The 24,346-nt window shown below is 32.8% G+C and overlaps 1 protein-coding gene across 1 annotated transcript; it reads right to left on the minus strand.

Moving 5' to 3' along the window:
• Window positions 1-5,786: 5,786 nt before the first annotated feature.
• On the minus strand, window positions 5,787-16,378 carry LOC137837274 (MLO-like protein 12). Its single transcript, XM_068646234.1, has 15 exons — window positions 16,119-16,378; window positions 15,910-15,967; window positions 15,594-15,823; window positions 14,389-14,505; window positions 14,221-14,281; window positions 12,849-12,937; window positions 12,622-12,696; window positions 12,435-12,529; window positions 11,392-11,441; window positions 10,850-10,890; window positions 10,581-10,751; window positions 10,457-10,492; window positions 6,551-6,618; window positions 6,375-6,435; window positions 5,787-6,285 (listed from the first exon to the last, which is right to left on the minus strand). The coding sequence occupies exons 1-15, from the start codon at window positions 16,242-16,244 to the stop codon at window positions 5,944-5,946; spliced, it is 1,620 nt and encodes a 539-aa protein (XP_068502335.1). The 5' UTR covers window positions 16,245-16,378; the 3' UTR covers window positions 5,787-5,943.
• Window positions 16,379-24,346: the final 7,968 nt, after the last annotated feature.

The following is a 24,346-nucleotide window of genomic DNA, read 5'->3' on the forward strand; positions in this document are numbered from 1 at the left end:
TTACCTCAATTATGTACTCTATCTATGTAAAAAGAGACATATTACACCAGTTAAAAATTGATGTTATATGTTCCCTTCTGAATCATTTTTTTTTTCTAGGTGCTCTTTTATTCCCTTTTTTAAATCAGTTATTCATTTTACTCGATATAATTTTGTAATACTTTACATCGATGATGTGCTAGACTTTCTACATTATTAACTTCTATATTAACCATATAGCTAATGTAATATCTGTCCTATTTATATAATTAATGTAAAATGAATTATTTGCATTAGTGAAATATTCTGTATACATCTTTAAAAAAGAGATTATAGAATAAAGAGCGGAAAAAAACTTTAAATTGTTTATTTAATTAAATCTCCAAAGAAAATAATTCCCTAATAAACAAAGGTATCCATCTAGTTAATTAAACAGTTACGTGAATCTGGTGTAGTTTTTAATTCTGTACTTTTTTTTGAATTATTAGAAAATGAAATTTAGATTTTCAATAGTTAAAAGTTAAAAATTTACTGTTTAAGAACATCTAAGCACACTCTTGGTAGCTGTCAAATTAGACATCACAGTATTCAAAGGAGGCTTCAAATTACTACGTTGACTTAACTTAGTATGTGCTTTATTAAAACACATTCTTTTGTTTCTAATGTCGGCGACGTCAAATGCTTCCTAATTTAGCAGAGGAAGAAGAAAATATTCGCATGTTTTTGGATAACTTTTTATAAGAAAAAAATTTAAATAAAGATAAAATTAATTTGTGTACAACTAATTTATAAAAAAAATAATTTCTTCAACATTATTTATAAACTTACAAATAAATAATTTTGTAAGACTCAAAACATAAAAGAAGAACTTCATTAAAAAGTCAATTTATTATATGAGAGAGTCTCATAAATTAAATGGGATGTCGAAGAATTAATGAAAAAATCCTAACTTTATCACTTTTTTAACATATATAATTTCATTTCACTTTCTACACCGTAATAGTTCTTTTTCTTAAAACTTTATTTACCTTATATATATATATATATATATATATATATAATTCTGTGGGCTGTGAATAAAAGAATTAGCACCTAAACTCTAGAAGAGTCTAGAATAGAATATAACGTCATTACTCAAGTAGTTTATTCTTCTTGATGTGTTAACGTTAACAAACTGATCAAATACAAAACCTCAAGTCCTAACACAATAGGTATTATTAATTATCAAAATAAGATTCATAGTTAATTATTCACAGTAAGGTACGTGTGAAGAATATATATATATATATATATATATATATATATATATATATAACTTTCAAAGTTTGATTTCAATTTAAATACACTTTTAGTTCTTCCGAAATGAACGGATTGCTTTTGCTTTTTAACTCCTTAAAATTGACAATTTAAATTATATTTTTTAAGCATGTGTGACTCTCGTAATTATTTATTGTAAATTAAATGTGAAGTAATTTTAGGTAATATGTATTAGTATTTGTGATATAATATTTTAATAAATTTAAAAATCTTAATTATAAGTATCATCCTCTATTTATTAAAACACCACAAATAGGAATTTTCAATGAAAATTATAGAAATAATTTTTATAAGAATTAAAATTAGCGTCTTAAAATTAAAATTCTCTCATTTTAAAAGATACAAATCAATTTAAATTTTAGAGTATGAAAGTAAACATATTATTTTATTAAAATTGAAATCAAAACTCACTTATTTTTTTCAGGAATTAAAACAATATTCAAGTTTTATTTTTATTTTTATTTTTATATAGCTGTATATTTTTTTAATGGTTATATTAAGATGGTAATTGTGCAGTTGGAAGTTTATCAGGAATCTGCATCTCTGATTCTGATCCTTTTTAGCAAATGATATAATATGGTGGAAGAGGCAAAATTTGTCCCCTCTGTGAAAGGAATTGATGTTAAAGAAAGTGACATTCAAATTAGGGTTCTATGTATACTAAATGGTTGACTGCTATATTCAATTCCATGCTGAAACTAATTTTGAGCCAAAAGCCACCTAGGGAAAGACGGCTTAGGTATGCAGAAGGGGAGGGAGAACAAATTTTAAAATATATAAGCTAAATTTTGAATTTTTTTCCCAAATACTTAAAAAAATAATATAAGCTAAATTTAATTTATATAAATAAAGAAATATATTTTTAAACAAATTAACTTAAAGCATTTTAAACAAGTTTCTACATAAATAAATAGAATAATTTTCATTTATAGTAAAATGTTTAATATTATTTTTTATCGAAAATGACTAATAGAATAGTTTTAATTTATAGTAAAATGTTTAATATTGTTTTATTGAAAATAGTAAGTCGTTCGAGGTGATAATCCAAATTTTTTTGATTGGTTAATCTTTTTCTTGAATAATTGCTAAGTTTTAATGAAGACGATGATGAAGATCATAGTGAAAGTGTAGCTATAAATTTTTTTTAGACGGTTTAAGTTAGTAAGAGTAAAAAGATATTTGAATAGTGAGTAAATGAAAAGTATTAAGTGAAATGAGAATACTACTTAAGATGATCTTTATAAGTCTTGATGGTTAGTATAATATCTCGAGTAACTAATATGATTATAAGTACCTAATGCGGTTATCGCATATTCGTGTCGAGTTCCACAAAAAGGTGGGTTAGTTACTTTCCAGTATGTACAATATGTATAGTAACTCAGGTGATTATGTGTCATGTCGTGGGTGTATAACAATTGCTCCTAGATTCTTGCTACTAGACAATACACAAACTCCCAAGTTCTGAAATTCGATTATATATTTTGAGTACTTTTAATTTATCCTGGACTAGGTTTGATAAGTGTTCGTGGCTCGATTGTCCGAGCATAATGTAATTAAAGCATAATAATATCCCAATCCTCGTTAATGAGTGATTATTAATAGTTACAATAAATAGGTAATAAGGAGAATGAAATCCCATACACATTAATGAGGGATTTTTAAACATAATAATGAGACATGTGTTTCCAAAGGACCGTGTTAGATTAACAATTGACGTTTCATTTAAGGTTGCAATGAAATGTTACATTATCCTTAACCGAAATGACTTCTCCTTTTTGGCATTTTGGCATAGAGGGATATGTTGTTTCAAATGATACTTTATGTTTCGAGAAACTTCTTCGAGACCCATTTTCTCGCTCAATATAGATTTTTGCGATACCAACTTATTCACCTATACAAATACATTCTTTGACCTTTCACCTTCATTCATTCTCTTCTGTGCTTATGGTGATACTTTTGTTTGCTTCTTAATTGTTATTTTCTTCCACATAAAAGCTCTTCTTTTTCTAGGTGTCTTAATGATTTCTTCTTCTTCATCTTCTTTTTCTTTTTCCTCTAGTAGGGATAATCCTTTAATGAATAAGAAAGTTGACCCTATTGGGGTAAACTCTTTATCGAGTCATTCTGACTCATTCTCTGTCCAAGGTGATGCCTTGGAGATTGAGTCTTCTTCGATGACCATGATTGAAAACCACTCCTATCACAGTTGTCCTAGCCTCTATTGGCACTTTGCATGGGCCTCTCAAGACCCAAGGGTCAAACGGTAAACAAAAGGCTTTTGACTTGTTAACATTTTCTAACAAGGACATATCAACAAAAATATCATCCTGAGATTTGGATCCAGTCCTAATATCATTAATAGGGTTAATAACAACAAATAAGTTCTTATTGACTTTCTAAACAACAAAGTCTTATTGACTTTCTAAACAAGAATAGTGACAACAAGAGCTACAAAAAATATTCTTGTTGGTTATTAGAGATGCCAGCTTCATTGGATTGAGCAACAACAAGCTTATATTGAACAACTACAAGTTTAGGCAAAACAATTTTACTTGTATTGGTCTCCACCTGTCTCCTACATTTAGATAAATCATGACCAATTATTAGTATGAGGAGCAAAATGGAGGCAACTTCTCATTTCAATATCTACAATGAAAGCAAAACCAGACCTTTCCACCAAAATTTGATTTGGAAAATTTGATAATATGTCAATATCAACTAAAAAATCATCTAGATTTATTCATTGTGTAATGATCAAGGGTTAGGAGAGTACCAACCCCTCTAGCAATATAAAAAATAACTTTTGGCCGCCAATACTCCCCAAGAGAGACCATGAATCCTAATCCAAAATTGGGTTTTGGTAAGTTTCAAGGAAGTAGGGACGAAATCTTTAGTCCAAGCAAAAAATCTCAGAAACTTTGAATTGAGATTCCCAAGACCCTCCAACAAGGGCTCTCCTTATATCCTCAAGGGAATCAAAAGCAAATTCATAAAATCTTTTTTCAAGGAAAATAGTCCTCCATGAGCCTAACTAATTCCAAACAATATTAAATTTTTAGAAAAAAATCTAAATGAGTTAGAGGTTTATTACCTTTAAATAGAATAATCCTACCAAGAAGGTAATTTTTGCACTCTTCAAGACGAACAAGATAAACATCTTCAGGAATTTAAACTTCAATTTGTTCACTATTATTATACACGGAAGCTGACAATTGTAAGAGAGGAATGATATAAACATTATTCAATGCTTGCACAAAAATCTTCCTTTCTTATTAACTTGCATAAAAAATATTTGTATTTGAAAAAAAACCTTGATCCTTAATGACATTCTCAAAGAATTTGAAATTCAAAATTATTTGTACCCGTTGAAAGCACAAATTTAACGTGACCTCTGCAATAACCGTGAAACTGGAAACAATCCACGCCTCATGAAGACACACACACCACGTAATTCCACGCCACTTATACACCAAACTGCTAAAGAAAACTGCAGTGCTTGAAGGCTGGCGCACAAATAACACACCCACCCCAAGCAACACTCCCAATTCGCACAAGCCGCACCATTTGCTGATCTAGGCACAACTACAGCGCAAACCAAAATGCTGCCACTATTTACTTTTGAAAGTGCCTTTTTAACTAGAAATCAATAACATATTAAAGATCTCCTACACAAAATTTCATGAATAAAATTTTGAAACTAGATAAAGAAATAGATAAATCTTGAAAAAGGAAAAAACCTAAGAAATTGAGGAACAATACTGCAAGATACAATGAAATTGATGAATTAGATTATTACTAATGAACAAATAGCAATTCAGCGACTCAATGATCATAAAATTGAAAAGGCACAATGTTTATACTATTGTTTTCAAATGTAAACAACGTCACAAACATTTAGTGTGCATTCTAAGAGGCATATGAAAAAACACTTGATGAACTAGGTTGAAAACTGAAATCAATGAACAATTAAGCAATAAACATGAAGTTAGACATTACATGAAAGTATTCAAAACAAAAATTAACACCTATGTACCCACTTTGACCGATTTAAATGAATAATTAACCAAGGAAACACAAAATTACAGCAGAAAAATAGCAAGAACATGCACAAACACTTAAGAAGTTTATGAACATTGTTGGAACAATAGAGTTTTTTTTAATTGTTTTTGACCGATTAAAATCTAGGAGAAGAATATTAAATGTTTTAAAATTGAAAATAACTGATTAAAACAAGGATTAAATGGTGAAAACTTTGAACTAAAATGTGAATGAACAAAATCAAATGGTAGAAATGAAGAACAACAAATATAAACGGTGGATTTCGATTTTAAACGGTGGAATTGTAGCACAAGTGACGAAACAACAAAAAACAATGAAGAAATAATATTTATTTCTAGTTAAATTAAAGGAACTTATAAAGTACTTTGGATTAATATAGATAACCAGTTTGTTTTAATGTTTTTGAACTAAATGATAAAATTATCGTTCAATACCTTAATCCTCAGTATATTTATTTGAGATGAACTGAAAGTGTATAGGTAAACTTGTTAGCAACATTGTCTACAACTAACCCCTTTTGGTGTATCGCTTCTCAAATGAAAATTCTGACGAACCAATGTAGATTTCATGTTTTGTACTAAAATGAAATTATGTTGTTTGAGGAGAACCCAAAACTTGCATTTGGGTCTCATTTGTTCCTGGATGGTTGCTTACGGAAGATTCACCTTGCACATCACATTGTTGATTTTCATAGAGGGAGGTCCTTGGAGAAGTTTGTGCACTGTCACTTCTTCCAACAGGGTGTCTATGCAGCAGGTGAATGGGAGACATGCCAAATATTGGGCTTGATGATGTGCTGGAGAATGGTATTGATTTTTTAGCCTCAGAGTGTTGGCTGTGTTTGAGATGTTTTTTGGAAGTATGGTGCCATTTCTTCAATGCTGCTGCTACTCTATCATTGAAAATGGTTGGTTTCAAGGTTGAACCCATCTGTAATATAAAGATAATGAAATCAGTGGTGGATTATAGATAGTATGGTAACAGAAAAATCTAATGAGATTATTTTTGCAGTATTTGACCTGTGTAACTAGAGCATAAAGAGGCAAAGTCACATAGCTGCATAGAACTTGTGTTACAACCCTGCAAATTTGAATTACCAATTTATCTTCAGTGACACATAATACAACTATTAATTACCTTCGCATGTATGTATGTATTGGTTTTTGTAAGTTTTGGTTAGCAGAAATTGACTTACCCCATTGTAAGTCTAACCACATTCTCTGCATTTGTTTTGTGGAAGCAAGATTCTATGGAGAATTCATACTGAAATAGAAAAAATTAGGAAAAGTTAAAAACTTGCTTTCTTTCTTCTATCTATCTAAACTCCACATAGTAATTGTAATCCTTTCACTAAGAATGTGCTATAGCTCTTCTGAAGTTGTTTAAGTTATGAAGGTATCAGGTATATTAAGCAAACAACTTAGTTATAGTGTTCGCATAAGTTTCTGGTAGTGGTATGGTATCAAATTTCTTCATATAACATTCAAATTTTCAATCTTTGTTGTACATGTTATAGAATTAGATTTAAGAACATGGTATAGGTAGTGGCTAATAGCTATATTCAAAGTCCTCCAAACTCCATGAACAAAGATTTGTCATATGATTTGACAAGTCAAAATGCTAACATATTCTTGAAGTTAGTTTATTTTTTAATCCACCGCAAAACATTTCGATCTAGTAATTGCATAAAATCAACATGGAAGTGTGTTCTTTAGCCTTAAACTTAATTAACATTTTCTTCAATGTTGTTCTAATTAGCAATTTGAACCATTAATTAAATTACAAGTTAGGGCATTGTCTAATGTTTAGTAAATATTTTTTCAAAAATAAATTAGAAGAGGATAGCCAACAAAAAAAGGCTCAAGTAATCAAAGTACATCAATAATACAAAATTTATATTAGTACTACATCTAACTCTCCAAAGCTATTAGCAATGAGTTCCTCTAATGATAAATTACAAGTATTATCATTGTTATGAATACATAAAGTCACTCCTAACTAGTCAAGTACACAAGGTCTCTCTACACAAAGTGTCTTCATGTTATCAACTAAACTACCTTTGAGTTTAACACCAAGTAGACAACACCTCTCTGAGTTAAGTACACAAAGTTTCTCTAGAGTATACAACAATAGAGTTTTTTTGTTTCCAAGATTCATATTCACTAGAGTGTATATAGAATATATGTTCTTTTTGCTTTTTGAGAATTACATCACATACAAGAGAAGGATTTGCATTTATATTTCTCTTCATAACTTAGTCGTCTAGAAGACGACGTATTGTTCTTGTACTTGAGGCTTTTAGCATTATTATCACATGCATATGACGTTGTTGATGTTTCTCGAGACTTCTCCTCTTCTTATTCTCACACCCACATACTTGCATAAGGTTTTTTCTTTATGTAGATGTCCAAAAAAGATTATTGAAGCATATGCATAGGATTCGTTGCTTGTCAAATCTTTCTCTGAGGGTTATGTTTATTTGTTGATATTCTCTTAACACGAGGTGCTTTGAGGTGGTTGAAACATAGTCTTTTATTTATGCAATTGACTTTATGTCACTGACAATACCAAAAAGGTGTTTCGCATGTTTATAGTTGGTACTTGATGTTGGATCAAAGTCTTACCACTAGACCAAAATTTATTACAAGTAGTTAGAGTAAAACTTTTCCTACTTAAGAGTGTAGCATCCCTAGTGTCATGATTCAATTGTGACTCAGTTCACCTAACTTATGTCACAGGACAATTGATGTCACTTGCAACAATCTACCCTCAACAATGATCCCGTTGGGAATTGAACTTATAGCTTTGGCTCTAATACTAATTGTTGGATCGAGTACTTATCACTAGACCAAAAGTTATAACTGATAGTTGATAAGTGCAATATTTCAGTAATATTTCATATTAAAATACAAGCACTGGATAAAATAACTATAATATAACCCCTAATTTATGAATTTAAACATTTTTACATATTTTGTGATATTAATATGCATAAGAAAGGTTTATTCCCAAATTTGTGTTAATTTTAGGATTCTAGGGAAAAATGGAGATGAAAGGGCAAAAAGAGAATGTACAAAGATAAAAAGGGAAAGTTGGACGCTCCAACACTCACCCAAGCTTGTCTAAGCCAGGAACTTTCAAAGGATCTTTCCCAAGCAAGCTCAATCACGCCTAGGTGAGATCACTTCAGAGACGTTGTGCCTGTTTTCGTCCAACTCGCCAGGTGAGCCCGATCACGCCCAGGCGAGAAGTCACTTAGCCTAAGTCCAACTAAGTTAAATATGAGGCACGAGGTACAACCCTAGACATAAAATTGGGAGAATAGAAGGTGATAGAAAACCCTAGAGGAGGCTGCCGTCAAGATCTTCTTTTCTTGTTTTCCATGCTTGTAATTGCCAACATGATTAGCTAATTCTACCCTTTGAGATTGTGAGTAATATGTTCTAACTCTTATGTATTGAGGTGATATTTAAATATAATATTTTTTCTTGATTGATGATTGGTATTGTCATTTTACTCATAAGACTTGTTTACCATGATTTTGATCCTTAGATTTGACCGAAAAGTACTTCTAAGTTTCTGACCTAAATGATAATTCTTAACATATTTGAATGTTATAAATAAATTTGAAATGTTAATTGCTATCAACATTTAATCGTAATGATAAAAAGTTTTTATAAGTATGTGAGCAATCGATATTTAAGAGACTCTTTTAATAATTTTATATGCGAAAAATATATATAAATGAATTTTATATGAATATCAACATCAATCAGAGGATATAATATTATTATGCTTTTTTAAAATACAAAAGAGTAAGAAGGATGAACCTCTCAATCCCAATTTTTTCAATTGAATCAACAATTCTTTACTTTGCTTTCTTTACAATTCTTGCAATCATACATGTGTACTGACCAAGCGTTGAACCTCGAGGACCGGAAGTAATGGTGAGCCACGTAAGTTGGGTCCCACAAGTGGTATAAGTTGGTGTGTCGATCAGTCGTCAGATGTCGACCACCAGGAAGTGTCGACCAGTCATCAGACATCGATCACAAAGGAAGGCCGAAGAGTCGTCAGGCATACAGAGTGAGACCGATGAGTACTCGGACATCGGTACAACAAATGTGGGCCACGAGAGTTGGGTCCCAGAAGAACATATCAGTTATCAGTAAAAGCACCCAAAGAACAGGGGGCCCCGGGGAGTTGATACCTTGGTGGCCATTCTATTAGTCGTTGCACTCCAGTTAAAGGCAGTCCTACATGCTAGATTACGCTAAGACTGTGTAATAGTGGCGCAGGGACGTTCCTTAGGAACCCTAGTTACAACATATATAAGGGGTTTTAAAAACCCTAAGGAGGTACGCAGTTTCTAAGTTTAGAATTATTACACACGCATATTGTCTCTCTGCCCCAGTATTGACTTGAGCGTCGGAATGCAAACGGCCGCCAAGGTGCCCCCTTTGTCTTTGTAGGTATAGAGTGCTTCGATCCAGAAAAGCGCAAATCCGGGAAGAGACAGGCGGGTGTAAGATCGTCGTTAGAGTCAACCGGCGAGCGAGTCAATCGGCGAGAACAATACACAACAACAACTTCCAACAAACTTTATTATTTTGTTTTTTTATTTAGTGAATCTTATACTCTATACTCCTTGTCTTGAAACACACTCATTTCATACCATAAGGATAATCTTCTATAGATATAGAGAGTATGGTTGTTTACGAAAAACATGATTTTCTAGGCTGACTTTCTTCTACTTTTGGCGCTTCTTGTTACCCTTATAGGATCGTGTGATACTTCTAGAAGGATAAACATGTCACTATAGCATTCATATTCTACTTTGTGAAGGTCATCTAACAAAGTTCCGTCTACTCTTGTTTCACTTTATCATGGTTTATATCTTGAAACAAGTCATGATTAAGTATAACTTTAAGTATTTTAATAAGCTTGTTGCACACTTGCTAACATTAGAAACCAAAGTTTTTTGTTGTTAGTATCAAAACTTGGATGTGAAGTAACAAAACTTAAGGCTAAACTCATTTTTACCTTAACAAACCAGTAAAACACTAGTTTATGAATAACTGATCAAGATGGATAAACTTACTGTACTCCATGCAAAATGTGCTAATTGAAAGGCATTCTGCAACATAACAGAAGCAAAGTGTAATTATTTTTTGAACATTATGCTATATATGAAAAAGAACTAGGAAAATAAATATTGAAATTACCTGAAAAAGAACAAGATGAATGATGAAGAGAAGGAGTCGTGGACGGTTGAACCAAAACAAGTCATCTCCAGGCTCAACCACAGGTGCACCCATAACTACTCCTCTGTCTTGAATCCTTAGTCCCATCTTTGTTATGATCATTTGTAGATCAGCACCCACTATCAAAATTGTCTGTGAAATTTGCTCAGTTATTTAAAGTTTTACACCCTTAAAACGAGAAAGGAAATGCATACTACGAAAAGAAAAAAAAACGAGTAATCTTAGCTTACAATTAATGGGATGAATGGAAGCCAATAGTTAGAATACCACCCTGTTCACATCAAACCAAAAGGTTAAATTACAAGCAGTGGGATAAACTAGAGCATAGGAATTTGTATTTTATTCTCAAATCTGCTTAAGATTGTTGGTTAAGAAGCACGCGTTTACTTGAACTAAGGAGAATGTATGTTATGTTGGGTATGAAGCCAGGACCAATTGAGTTGGGTTGACTAGACACCATGTTTAGTGAGTTGACTTAATCATTGTGTCCCTTTTATAATCTCTATTTAAAGAGATCATTATACTTGTAATTGTGTGCAACAGAACATAATGAAACCTAACAGTTGTTCGTATGGATGTAGGTTGCAGTTGGCGACCGAACCACGTTAAATTTTGTGTTGTTTATTTTCTGCAGTTGATTCGTGATTATGTGTGTTAACTTTTGCGTGCGTTTTTCCTATCATGTTATACTAAGTGAAACATCACAACACCAATCAACCATAACTAAAATGATGTCATTCAAAATTGGATTGAAAACTTGAATCTGACTTACCATGAGTATTAGTCAGCAGGAAGAGAACCGCAAAGAACCAAATAATTGGGCTGCAAGTTACAAATAGTTGAGCTTAATTTGATGTTTAAGGAATAGGAATAGGACTAGCAACACAATCTATGACTCCCTTTTCAATGTTTGCAATTTAAAATTTGATGTTTTAGTTATTAGTGTGGTTTAATAAGCAGATAAATTAACAATAAACAGGTAATTAGTCACATGTAAACCAGGGTTTATGTGTTAGATGCCAAGATCCATTTGGGGAAACCCGAATAAAGAGTGAATATTTCAAGGTACTATTATTTCCATATCCAGTTACCTGCTAGAAAGTGTTGGTGTCCAAACAGGTATGAGGCCACGAACATGTACACTTTGTATTCAACACACTCTTCATTAAAATTTTATGTTTAAGTTAATCCCTACTAATACATTTTCTATTAAGTTATTTTTATTGAAAATCTCACGTCAATTAGAGATAAAAATATTTCATAATTTATAAATTGGTGCAAACATCACCTTACTGAATCGATTTTATAAAATTGAATTAGGCTTAAAGTCTACTTCTATTAATTATTGTTCTAGCCAAGACAAATGACCCTTAACTAGAGCATCAAAGGTATTTGAAAACCGTGGTTTCCAATTTTTTGTCCCCTTTTCTATTCGACCTCCCTTATTTCTTATACAAAACTTTTCCCATACCCTTCTTTGTAACTGTTCTCTTTCATGACTAAATTCCTTCATAAATTCTTGTAACCCCCACCTCCGCTATTTTTGCACTTTATTCTTTATGACGATTCTACGGGTATCGTCATTAATTTCTTGGATCAGACTGTTATAATATATTATTTGGATCGATCCATGACCTCACAGCCCCTCAATCATCGTCCCATGACCTCACAACCCATCGGTCTCATGCATGAGCCAATGAAACTAAACAATTATGTATACCATTTTTTAGTTAAAATTTATGATTCCAACTAGTTTAAGAAATTTCAGTAAAAAAATGAGTATGATGAAAGCAAAGCAACAAAAAAGCTAAATACCTTATGCCTACCACAACTTTAAAATCCTCGTCAAGTGATCTTTTGATATACCTCTGGAAATCAAATCCTGAATCACTTCTCGGTGACACATGTGCCTAAAACCACATATCTTAATGTTACATTATTGGACATGTTCTTACAACAAAAAAAAGGTGAAGAGACACGTTTATAATCAAGTAAAGCTTACCATGATAAATCCATGTCGTAAAACAAAATAGTCGACTTTCTTAACCGATCCAAAGAATTGTCTGAAGAAGCTAACCTGATTCCAACATGTCGTAATAAAAAAGAAAGAAGAACATTGGAATTATTTTATGTGACACTAATTAACAAACAAACCCACTCCAAAATCTAAAAGTAGATAAAGGCCAGTTTAAGAGATTTATAATTTATTTCTAATAAATGTTTCCTTACTATCCATAAGGAAATCGATGACTGACTCCAAGTATTCAAGTGCCTTTGTCCAAATGTTGTGTCCTTTGCAAGCCTGAACCTCTTAGAATCTGTTAATGTTAGAAAATTTAGTGATTCTTTTTACGAAATTTACCTCTCAATTTACAAAACATGTTTTGGATATCTCAATTTACAATACTATTGGTCACATGAAAAAACTTTCGAGTATTTTCATTTTACTTCTCATATTAATTCACAAAGTTGACTTTTTCTTCTTTTTTACGTTAAACCCAAACTAACTCTTGAGCTTATTGAATTCAATTGGGTCCAAAAATTTTAAAAACACTACAAGAAAATCAGGAAATAAAAACCAATTTTTAGAGACAAAAAATAATTAGTTGTTATAATGACTAAATTAGAGAACGTTTTAGAGATTGAAAAAATTTTGGTTTCTAAATTAGTTTCTATTATTGTTAGATGGTTTCTAAATTGATGTCTAATTAGCAACCAAAGTTTTTGTACTACCAAGTTTAGAATCTAAATAATTGGTAGCAAAAACCTTGGTTCCTAATTAGACACTAATTTAGAAATCATTTAACAATAATAGAAACTAATTTATAAACCAAAAATTTTTTAGTCTCTAAAATGGTCTCTAATTTAGTTACTATAGTAACTAATTATTTTTTGTCTCTAAAAATTGGTTTCTATTTCATGATTTTCTTGTAATGAAACTTTTTTTTTATTAAAAATTGTATTTTAAAGCATCAACATAATTAAAAAAAAAACACAATATTTATATAAATTAATTCAAGACTTTAAATCAGCTAAAAAGTTAAGTCATAACAAATTATTCTAAACTAATTTAGGATATGAAAAAAAATATATAACAATTTTTCCATAACACAAATATAAGGTGGGTCTCTAAACCCTAAAATATCAAACATACTAAATTCATCATCCAATCTATATAAGAGTAAGATAGTTTAAATTGAGTTGAATTTATCTTATAAAATGATTGGATAACCCGAACCAATAAACACGACTAATCCAAACATTAAACACATCTAACATATTAAGAACACTACATTATCTCACATCACATCTAACATATTAAGAAGACTATATTATCTCACATTTAATACCATGAAGAATATTAAAAAAGTGAGAATAGATGGCATATCTAAATTATAAACAAATGTACAAGAAAGTCAACCTCCACACATCACTTTTATCTTGTGACGAGCTGTGTTTTGTCTCATATTGCAATATTGTAAACGCGAAGTTGAGAATCATTTGGCATTATCAACTTTGCCAACTAACTAGCCCATTAAGTCAAAATTGTTTTAATTAATACATAAAAGGCGAGAAATTTTGAAGTCTTAAACTTACGTACCATTATAGAATTGGTATTCAATTGTCTTTGTTTCGTCTTCCCACTTCTTCCAGCGTCTCATCTTCAAGAAACAATGAATTGAGACACACATATTAAGGACTTTTTTTTATATAGAACAATTAAAGACTTGAGTATATATATTTTAGGAGAAAAATAAAAGAGTAGCACCTTAGTTCTTCCCAAAGCTAGTGTTACAATGCATTGTATGATATGAAAAATTGCTAACACAAAGATGAATATATGGAGCTGGTGAATCCCATATGCTGAAACAAAAGCAACTTTTCCCTGTAAATCAAAATATAATGGAATTATTATAAAAACAATTAGGTATTGTTCGTAAGAAGCTCATCGAAAGAACTAGCCAATGATCGGATACAAACTTTTTAAATATTTCCCAATAAATTAAAAACTAGTAATATGATCATGGTATTCAATATAAAATCATGTCAAGAAAAAATGAAAAATAAATAAATAATATATATATATATATATATATATATATATATTAAAGACTAAATCCGTTTACATTAGGTGTAAAAAGTATTCAAATTAAATCTTCAATAATTTTTTATAAATAAATTGAATCGTCGAATTTTATATTTTTATTAATTAGGTTATGTATATGCAATTTTAAAAATTATTTAAGCTAACACATCCCTTAATTTTAACCGAAATATTTAAAAATTTATTATTAATAATAACATATCTATAAATATTTAAATTATGCAAAATTTTGATAAACGATCACTAAAATAATACAATAAGCTTCAATAGTTGGATTAATTAAATTTACATTTTATAAAAGTTATTAAAGATATAATTTAACTATATTTTACTTTATATAAACAGATCTAAACTCTGTGTATGCATATTCACTTGTTCATTGATTTTTTCAATAATGAATATACCTATCCAAAATTGATTAATTCTTTATAGAGAAATCTCTCCTCCTAATCACTTTTATTCACTCATAATCAAACTTAAAACATAAAACTGATAATATCCTTATTAGCTCCAAACAATATTTCCACAAAATCTAAAAATAAAAAACACACTCTAAAAACATTTAATATAGATACTTAACACTATCAACTCATTCCATTTAACAATAAACAATTTTTTCAAAATTTACATAACATTTATCAAATTATATTTTGTCACCATACCCTTACTTATCATAAGAGCAGTGTTAACGGTTAGTTTTTCAAGAAAATAGTGTAAAATAAACGTTTTCGAAATTAATATCCTATATTGTTGATACAAAATATTAGTTTTGATAAATGTTAAGTGAGTGTTTTTCACAATGTAGAATTTCAAACTATGGGCACCTTGTTGATAACACATAAACTAGTCAAAAGGGGTTTCCAACTTGCCTTGTCTGCACATTTGTCATAACCTTTTGCAGCTAGAACACGTCGTGGAATGGGGTCCAAATGGAGAAGTTTCCTATCAATGGTATGAGATGTTGCGTTAGAATTACTCACGGCCTTTGGGTTGGAGCAAGGATGCCATGTTGATGCAGCATTTTGTGATATGCAGATCTTAGAAAGTGGATCTTGGAACACAGTTAGGAGCATAGATAGGAACCCTAGCATCATAAGCTCTGAAAAGAACAAAGTTAGGTTCATTAGACCCCAAAACACAAATTGCAATGGTGAAAGTCACCAGAATTCAAGATGCTGCTGATACCTCCTTTGACCTTTTCCAACGACTCATAAAGACCACTTTTGTGTTTCTTTCTTAACCACTGCAATTTGAAGTTATGTAAGATCGATATTGGAAGCAGAAGAAATACATATCTGATGGAAATTATCGTATAACAACTCCACTTTATATATGATTTTGTGAATTGTTTCTTCTGAGCAACAAAAAGCTTGATTCCTAGATTAAGTAATTACCTTTCCAATAGCATGAATAACAAGCTCAATGATGATTGAAATAGCAAGCAGCATAAAGCAAACAACTGCAAACGCCCAGGTTGGTGTTTCCTCCAGTGATCTTTTATGGATTTTGGCTTCACCCATTTGTTTTCTTCAATTGTGGGTAGACTCAAAATAAAGGTATAAGCAGAGAATCAGAAGATTGTTCTGTAGTTATGGACAAAGGATCGTATTCATATGGTTTTTTTTGTAGACTTTTATCAAACAAATTTTTTATTATGCTGAGTACGGAAGAATTGGGATGTGTACGAAGTGAGAAAAGACAACACATGAAATATTATGAATCTGTTCGACATATCCAAAGTCACTATTAGTCAAAGTCACTATTAGTCATAGAGTTTAAGATTTAGTATGGATATAAAAAGTTATTTTAATTTTTAAAATTGATTTTTATTTTATGAATTTATTGAAAAAAAATGTTGGTATCTAATTAAGTACCAATTTAAAAGTAGAAATTAATTTAGAATTTTTTTTTAATTTTTAAAATGATATATAATTTAGTTAGTATAATAATATAAATTTTTGAATGATGATATATAAACACATTTTTATGAGGAATATCGATTGAATTTCTTTCAATATGAGCTAGTGGAGTGTGGTGTGGGATAAAAGCAACGGTAGTTTGCAGTGAAGTTTTCAGTATTTTTGAAAATTTGAAACATTAAAAAATATCATCAATTAGCTGTTATAATTAAGCACCGGTCTAAAAATGAACGCTAATCACGTCGGTTAAGTTTATAATAATCGACACTTAGATAAATGAAAAAATTAGCGTCAAACAAACGCGAAATTCATACAAATAATTATAAAAGAAAACAAAACAATAATAAAAACGTAGAATCGGTCTAACAAATACAAATTGGAACAATAAATGTATATTATAATTGAGCACAGACCGATGTTAATGATTTTATAATTAAAATTAAATCCGTTATTGGTGTGTGAGAGCTTAATCGGCGCAAATGAATAATTTTTTTATTTTGGGTGACATGGATTGGACTGACACAATGCCATGGACTGACACAATGCTTATTAGGATTGTTGTGTGTATGTTTAGTCTTTGCTTATTTGTTGTATGGAAAAAAGAGACATAAAAGTGTTCATATTGTATAAATATATATATATATATATATTCTATAAAATTAGTATGTTTTTGAAAGAGAATTCATTTAAAATAGTGATGAATTTTATTTATTATTGTTATATATAAATGTAAGCATAACCTAGTTTTAGAACATCTTCAAGGGTTTAGGACAAGTGTATTCTGTACTAGTGTGTAAAAGATATGTCCTTTTGGTTGATGCTCATTCTGATATATATTGATTATATCCTATATAACATAGTTCAATTCTGCCTTCATTGAGCCATTAAAGATAATTAAGTTTAATTAACATAGGATACTTAACATATGAACGTTCTCTGCCATTAAGGATCGGATCACGATTCTTATATCATGAGTTGAGTCTTGGCCCATCATTCTGCATGCCCCCCAACCTCTAACGTAGGCTATTGAGGCTGCCATCATCATGTCCAGTCAAAGTTCAAGTAATGATCAACCATCCATTAAGTCGGGTCCATGTCCATTAATCTACATGGTCAGGTCCAGGTTCATCACTCTACATGCCCCTCAACCTCTAACGTAGACTAATGAGGTTGTACAAGAATGAGGTTCTTCTTGAATCAATGTAGAGTATGGGGCGGAAGCAATGAATGAGAGTGAGCAAGATCCTCCTAAGAGTGGTGTTGATCTTGTAGGTGCATGATAAGTGTGGGTATTGAGTGGTTCGACCAGCTCAAGGGAAAAGATGAAGGAATTGAAGTTTAGAGCCTAGGATTCTAGGGAGAAGCAAAGTTGAGCACAAATTGGCAGCATAACTTTACTCACAATAAACTTGAAAATACAAGGTGTAAGCTCCTCCTTTTATAGGCTAAGGAGGACCATAATGCAACCCTAATGCTAGCCAAATGAAATGTAAATGTGAAGCACATGGGTGCACATGGCACATGGGTGCACAAATGAGCACATGGGGAGGGGTGTGTCTAGTTTTTTTATGTTCACCCCCTCCATGGTCTTTCTAGAATGTTCACACAAATATGCTTTCTACACTACTCTAATTACTAAGCACCCCTAATGGGCCTTTATGTAACAATTACAAAGGTCTTCTCTTCCCAAAACCGTAGCTTTGACCCATGTGTATGTGAAGCTAGACGGTCTAGAAGGAATCCTCATCATGGCCTAGACGCTCCTTATGTAGCCGCTCCTCATCATGGCCTAGACGCTCCTCTTCATGGGCTAGACGCTCCTTTTTGAGTCTAGACGCTCCTCATCATAGGCTAGACCGTCTAGTCTTGGAGGCTTGGCTTTCATCGTGTGGTGAGCTTGGGCCCTCCTCCATCATCCCCTCCCTCTTGAAAAGGATTTGTCCTCAAATCCAAAACTTTTGCTTCCTAAGGGAATGGTTGTGGCTGGATGGTGTCCATCATCTCCTCTTTCTTGAGAAGACCTATCCTCAGATCTTCAGACTTGATCTCGGATAGCAGCTTCTTGCTTCGCCAAAGCTTGTCCTCCTGGATCAAACGTCCACCTATAGAAATAATCAAATAAAGCATAGGTGTTAGTTTGCAATTTAATTTTACTAGGTTGCCATTTTTGTTTTTCTTTTGGTTTTGGCAACCTTGGACAAAGTTTCTCTTTTAATGGTTGTGTGTGGTCTCTAATCATCTTATGTATTTTAAAATGTTCATTTGTGGTTACTTTCTCTTTAGGCATAAATCCTATAGAAGATGGTAACAACTTAAAAGGAGAAAGATGATTGAACCCACACATAACTTTAAAAGTAGAAATATAAGTAGTTTTGTGAACTACTTTATGGTATGTTTGCTCATCTCTAGAGTTGTGTGTGCACTTGATGATTATGCTAGGCATAGTAGAAAGAGCTAGGTTTTCAAATGTATTTTGACCATGTGTTTGAGGATGATAAGAATGTAAAGGGTGCAACTTAGTTGCAAGTTTTCCAAAGGAAATCCTCAAATCATGGTTTGCGAAATTTTGAACTCTATTCAACACTATGCTTGAAGATAAACCATGAAGATGTATCACTTCTCTAGAGAAGAGTTTATCCATAACCATGAAGATTGAATCAAAACCTTTTGTTGTCCTAGGGAGTTTTAATATGAAATTTGTATCTTCCCAAGGATCATTTGCAAAAGGTGAAGGAGGATAAAGTTCATGAGACATTGCCTTGGGTGTAGTTTGAAAACAAGAATTGTACCTAAGGTAATGTTTTTGAACTTCTTTTCTCATGGGGGACAAAAGTTTTCCTTTTAAAAGCTCTAGAGTTTTATCAACTCTAATTTGGCCCATGAGTTCTCCTTCATGAAGACTTTTTCTCTTATGTGTAAAGATAGTCTCGTTGTTACAACCATTGTTTATAAGAATTTGTACACTTTGCAATGGTTGTCTCAATAAGACATGACAAGTTTCTTTAGGCACTACTTCACATAAAAAATTCTTTTTGTAGATGCTTATAGAAAACTTGACATTCACTTGGTGATATCTTAGCACATATGAAAAATAGTCTATTTCATTTTTATCTATGCAAGCTTCTTTTAAAGACTCTTCCTTTTTGCTTAGGCTTGCAAGTGTTCCTTTACAAAAGGTAAGGCTTTGAGGTTGTTCAACAAGACACATATTTTCAAATGTATTTTTAAATCTTTTGTCTTGTTGAATGACCTTGTGGGAAGGAACACTCTTCTCCCACACCTTTTGTTCTTCAAGGGCCTTCTCATGCTTTTCTTTTTCTTCTTTTTCTTTAGCTTCCCTTTCGACTTCCCCTCTCTTCTTTTGTATTTTTCTTTCCTTTCTTTCTTTAAGGGAAGCAAACAATTTTTCTACCCTCATTTCCCAATCTACGCAAGCTTCTATATTTTCCTTTCCATGAAAATGAGGTAGGTCTACCCTAGTTTCCCTTGGCACCTCTTGTTCCCTTTGCCTAGTTCTTCTAGGGGGTGGTTGGTAATAATCATTGATTCTACGGCTTCCCTCCCCTAGAGACTCAATACTTTGAGATGCATGAGTAAGCGTTTTTTTTTTTATTTTTGTGTTTTTTGTGACTTCTCTTCTTGAGCTTTAGCCAACTCATTGATTTTGTTCTCATTCTCCAATTGTCTAAAAGAGATTAATTGTACCGCTTGGGATACTTCTTTTAAAAGAGTTTTCAAAGATTTTACTTCACTTTCTATAGACTTTGGAGAGTGAGGAGAAGAAGACATGGCTAAAACTTTGTGTATATAGGTGTTTTACTTTGAGAAAGTTTAGGAAAGTTAAAGAAGGTAGTTTTCCAGGTAAGGGAGGTGAGTCACAAAGGACTACTTAAGTACCAAGCCTTTTCCTTGCCAAAAACTATCCCCCAATATCTTCACACAAGACTTTCTCTTAGTGAAACACTTAGAACACAAATAAGTTGAGAAATAAATGCAAGAAAACAATGCAAGCTAACTATGCAATCAAAGCTAGTCGGTTTAGCACACAAATTAAACAAAATTACACATGCAAAACGTAGCTAAGAAAGCAAAAGGAAAAAACAATTACAAACAAGTAACAATTACTAATCAAGAAATTGCTATACTATTCGGCCCTAGGTGAGGCTTCTTGGACACTTTGAGCCCTTGAAGACACACTCACCGTCTAAACGTAATTAACAAGGTAATTAACAATAAACCAAGTTGCAAAGGAAATAAGAGAACTCCCTTTGTTGATCCTCTTTTGGTTAGTGCACTTCCTTGTTGTCTTTGCTTGTTGTTCTTCCAAGTGTTTGTAGTGTTTTCTCAAGAATGTTTGTTTCGGCTTTGACCTTGTCTTCTCCTTAGAATGATGGCCTTTAATCCTCCAATTTCCAGCACCTAGCAAAGGGCTAAACCTTAACCAAATCAAGTTCCCATTCACATAAGCACCAAAGAAGAATTAAATTCCAGCACCCAAATTAGAGGTCAAAGAACAAAAGCAAGAAACAAATTTAATTGAATAAAACAGTACCACCAAAAGGATTTAGATTGTGACAACTAGAAAGAGAGTCAAGAAAGTAAAGCAAACAAATAAAGGTACTCAATTAAAGGTTGGCACACAAAAGAATTCCTAAAGAAAAGCACTAGATTAGATGACCAAATAAAAAAAACAGCACCACTGGAAAATGTTGTGGGCCAGAAAATGTGTTTGTTCCCCGATTTATGCTGATCTGTATTTTTGGAATTTGGCTCTGAAATTTGTTATGCAAGATATTCAGGATCTTATCTAAAATCTGGCTTTGGATTCACTCAAAACGGACGCACCATTTTTTTTTAATAAATTTTGAAAAATTGGTGTTCGGTTAGGCCAGCTGGAGCGCTTCAGATTTGCACTCTGATCTTAAAAGATTTATCATTTTTTTTCTATTGCTTCTTTTGACCTAATTATTTTTTTGTCCTTTCTATAACACTTTAAACTTGCATTTTCCAGAAAATCAGAATTTTCCTATGGGTGGAAATATTTTTCTGGGTTAAAACAGCCAAAACAGAGAAGGTGTAAACAGGGGAATCTGAAAACTGGAAACAAAAACAGCAAGATACCAAAGTTTAGACACAATGGAAATTTGTGAAATAGAATTGTGTAGAATCTAAACACAATATGAACTCAAACTAAAAATTAAAAAGGCACCAAAGGAGCAAAGAACAGCAGATCCAAGCAATATAAAGAGACCCAAAATCAAGAAACAATTAAGCCAAAATAAAAGGACTACTATGAATTGTTGACAATATGGATGAACATGACTTTGACAAAACATGTATAGATTCAGAAAATTAAAGACTCAAAGCATAATATGAACCAAATAAAGAAAGCAATAAAGACTCAAAAGCCTAAAAGAAAAATAGCAACACAAGGTGTATGGAATCCTATCACAAAGTGCACAAGAACTTGTTCAAGATCAATTGAACAAGAGTGCTTCGGTTGGATCTTCCACAAAGCACACCAAGAACAAATTAAATTGTAAAAAACAGCAAGACAAGTAAGGAAAGTAAATGACAAAATGAAATAAAGAAGAACTAAAATTGAAAAGACAAGGAGCTACTCATCTTGAAGAACCAAAGCTCTGATACCAAATGATGGCATTTTCATGAAGTTCTTCTTGAATCAATGTAGAGTATGGGGCGGAAGCAATGAATGAGAGTGAGCAAGATCCTCCTAAGAGTGGTGTTGATCTTGTAGGTGCATGATAAGTGTGGGTATTGAGTGGTTCGGCCAGCTCAAGGGAAAAGATGAAGGAATTGAAGTTTAGAGCCTAGGATTCTAGGGAGAAGCAAAGTTGAGCACAAATTGGCAGCATAACTTTACTCACAATAAACTTGAAAATACAAGGTGTAGGCTCCTCCTTTTATAGGCTAAGGAGGACCATAATGCAACCCTAATGCTAGCCAAATGAAATGTAAATGTGAAGCACATGGGTGCACATGGCACATGGGTGCACAAATGAGCACATGGGGAGGGGTGTGTCTAGTTTTTTTATGCTCACCCCCTCCATGGTCTTTCTAGAATGTTCACACAAATATGCTTTCTACACTACTCTAATTACTAAGCACCCCTAATGGGCCTTTATGTAACAATTACAAAGGTCTTCTCTTCCCAAAACCGTAGCTTTGACCCATGTGTATGTGAAGCTAAACGGTCTAGAAGGAATCCTCATCATGGCCTAGACGCTCCTTATGTAGCCGCTCCTCATCATGGCCTAGACGCTCCTCTTCATGGGCTAGACGCTCCTTTTTGAGTCTAGACGCTCCTCATCATAGGCTAGACCGTCTAGTCTTGGAGGCTTGGCTTTCATCATGTGGTGAGCTTGGGCCCTCCTCCATCACCTTATGCTTCATAGGGATGCAGTTTCACATTTATTACTCTTCTGCCACACATCACATCATCTGCCTCTTACTCTTTTCGATAGCCACGTGTCGCGCTTCTACTGGCTGGCCTTCAAAACAATTTTTTTGTATTACCCACGTATTCCCCTCTTCATTCTGCACTCACCCCACCGCTCACTCCCTGCTCGTGCTCCAACCTATACCTTCAATCCATTCCTCTCGCATTTTTCTACAACCATCCATCATTACCTAACGTTCTTACTTCTGCATCCATTCTCATCTCCCCTTTTGTTTCAACTTCATCCCCCCAGGTATGCCTTCGATTGTTTCATCCTTGTTTGTGCATCATCATTGTTTGTCGTTCGCATTCATTGCATATATTGTGTATAAGTTGTTCATGATTTATTATTCTATGTATCCTTGGGCAAGCTTGACATTATCTGTGAAGTGTCTATTTTTACTTCTACGAAAAGAATTCGAACACTCTGCCACGCTCAACCCTTGATTCGTACTAGTTTTGAAAAAGATGTGATTATAATTCCTTGTGTACCACACGAACCTATTTGTAAAGATTGTATAGATGAACCACCCTTTTGTTTTTTCTATGAAACCTTATTCACCAAGCTCAGTGTTTGACTACCCTTACACCCGTTCGAAAAAGAAATCTTATTAACCATGAAAGTAACCCCTACTCAATTGCATCCAAACAGTTGGGTCTTTGTCCGAGCCTTTCACATATTGTGCGGCCAGCTCAACATTGTTCCGAGCTCAAACATGTTTTTCTATTTTTTCGAATATAAGATCTCTAAACGTAACTCATGGGCCAAGTGTTACGAATACGGTCCCCTGTCCAATCTTAAGCCCGAAGCACTACACAACATGGTATCGTCGTGGCCGTTCGCCATCTGGGGAATGGACATTATCAACCCCTTCATCATAGGCAAAGGACAAGCTTAGTTCCTCTTGGTCGGGGTAGACTACTTCACCAAATGGATTGAAGTCGAGCCCCTCGCCTCCATCTCGGCCAATGTTCAGAACATCGTATGGAGAAGCATTGTGTCGATTTGGAGTCCCTCACACTATCATCACCAACAATGGTCGGCAATTCATTGATCGAGGACTTAAGTCCTTTTACGAGGACCTCAACATAAAATCAATAACAAGCTCGGTCGAGCATCCCCAAACCAACGGGCAGGTCGAGGCAACAAAAAAATTCATCTTAAATGAGTTGAAAAAGCGGCTCAGTATTTTAAAAGGGCGGTGGACTGAGGTTCAAACGTCCCAAATGCTTTGTGGGCACA

This window comes from Phaseolus vulgaris, chromosome 4, assembly GCF_000499845.2.
Source record: "Phaseolus vulgaris cultivar G19833 chromosome 4, P. vulgaris v2.0, whole genome shotgun sequence".
Taxonomy (NCBI): Eukaryota; Viridiplantae; Streptophyta; class Magnoliopsida; order Fabales; family Fabaceae; genus Phaseolus; species Phaseolus vulgaris.

Bases quoted from the DNA above. Each gene is read 5' to 3' on its own strand.
- LOC137837274 (XM_068646234.1), bottom strand. From the start codon at position 16,244: ATGGGTGAAGCCAAAATCCATAAAAGATCACTGGAGGAAACACCAACC. The intron at 12,530-12,621 runs GTAAGCTTTACT...ATGTGGTTTTAG, and splicing joins TACGACATGGATTTATCATG to GCACATGTGTCACCGAGAAG. The intron at 6,286-6,374 runs GTCAAATACTGC...TTTATATTACAG, and splicing joins TTTATGCTCTAGTTACACAG to ATGGGTTCAACCTTGAAACC.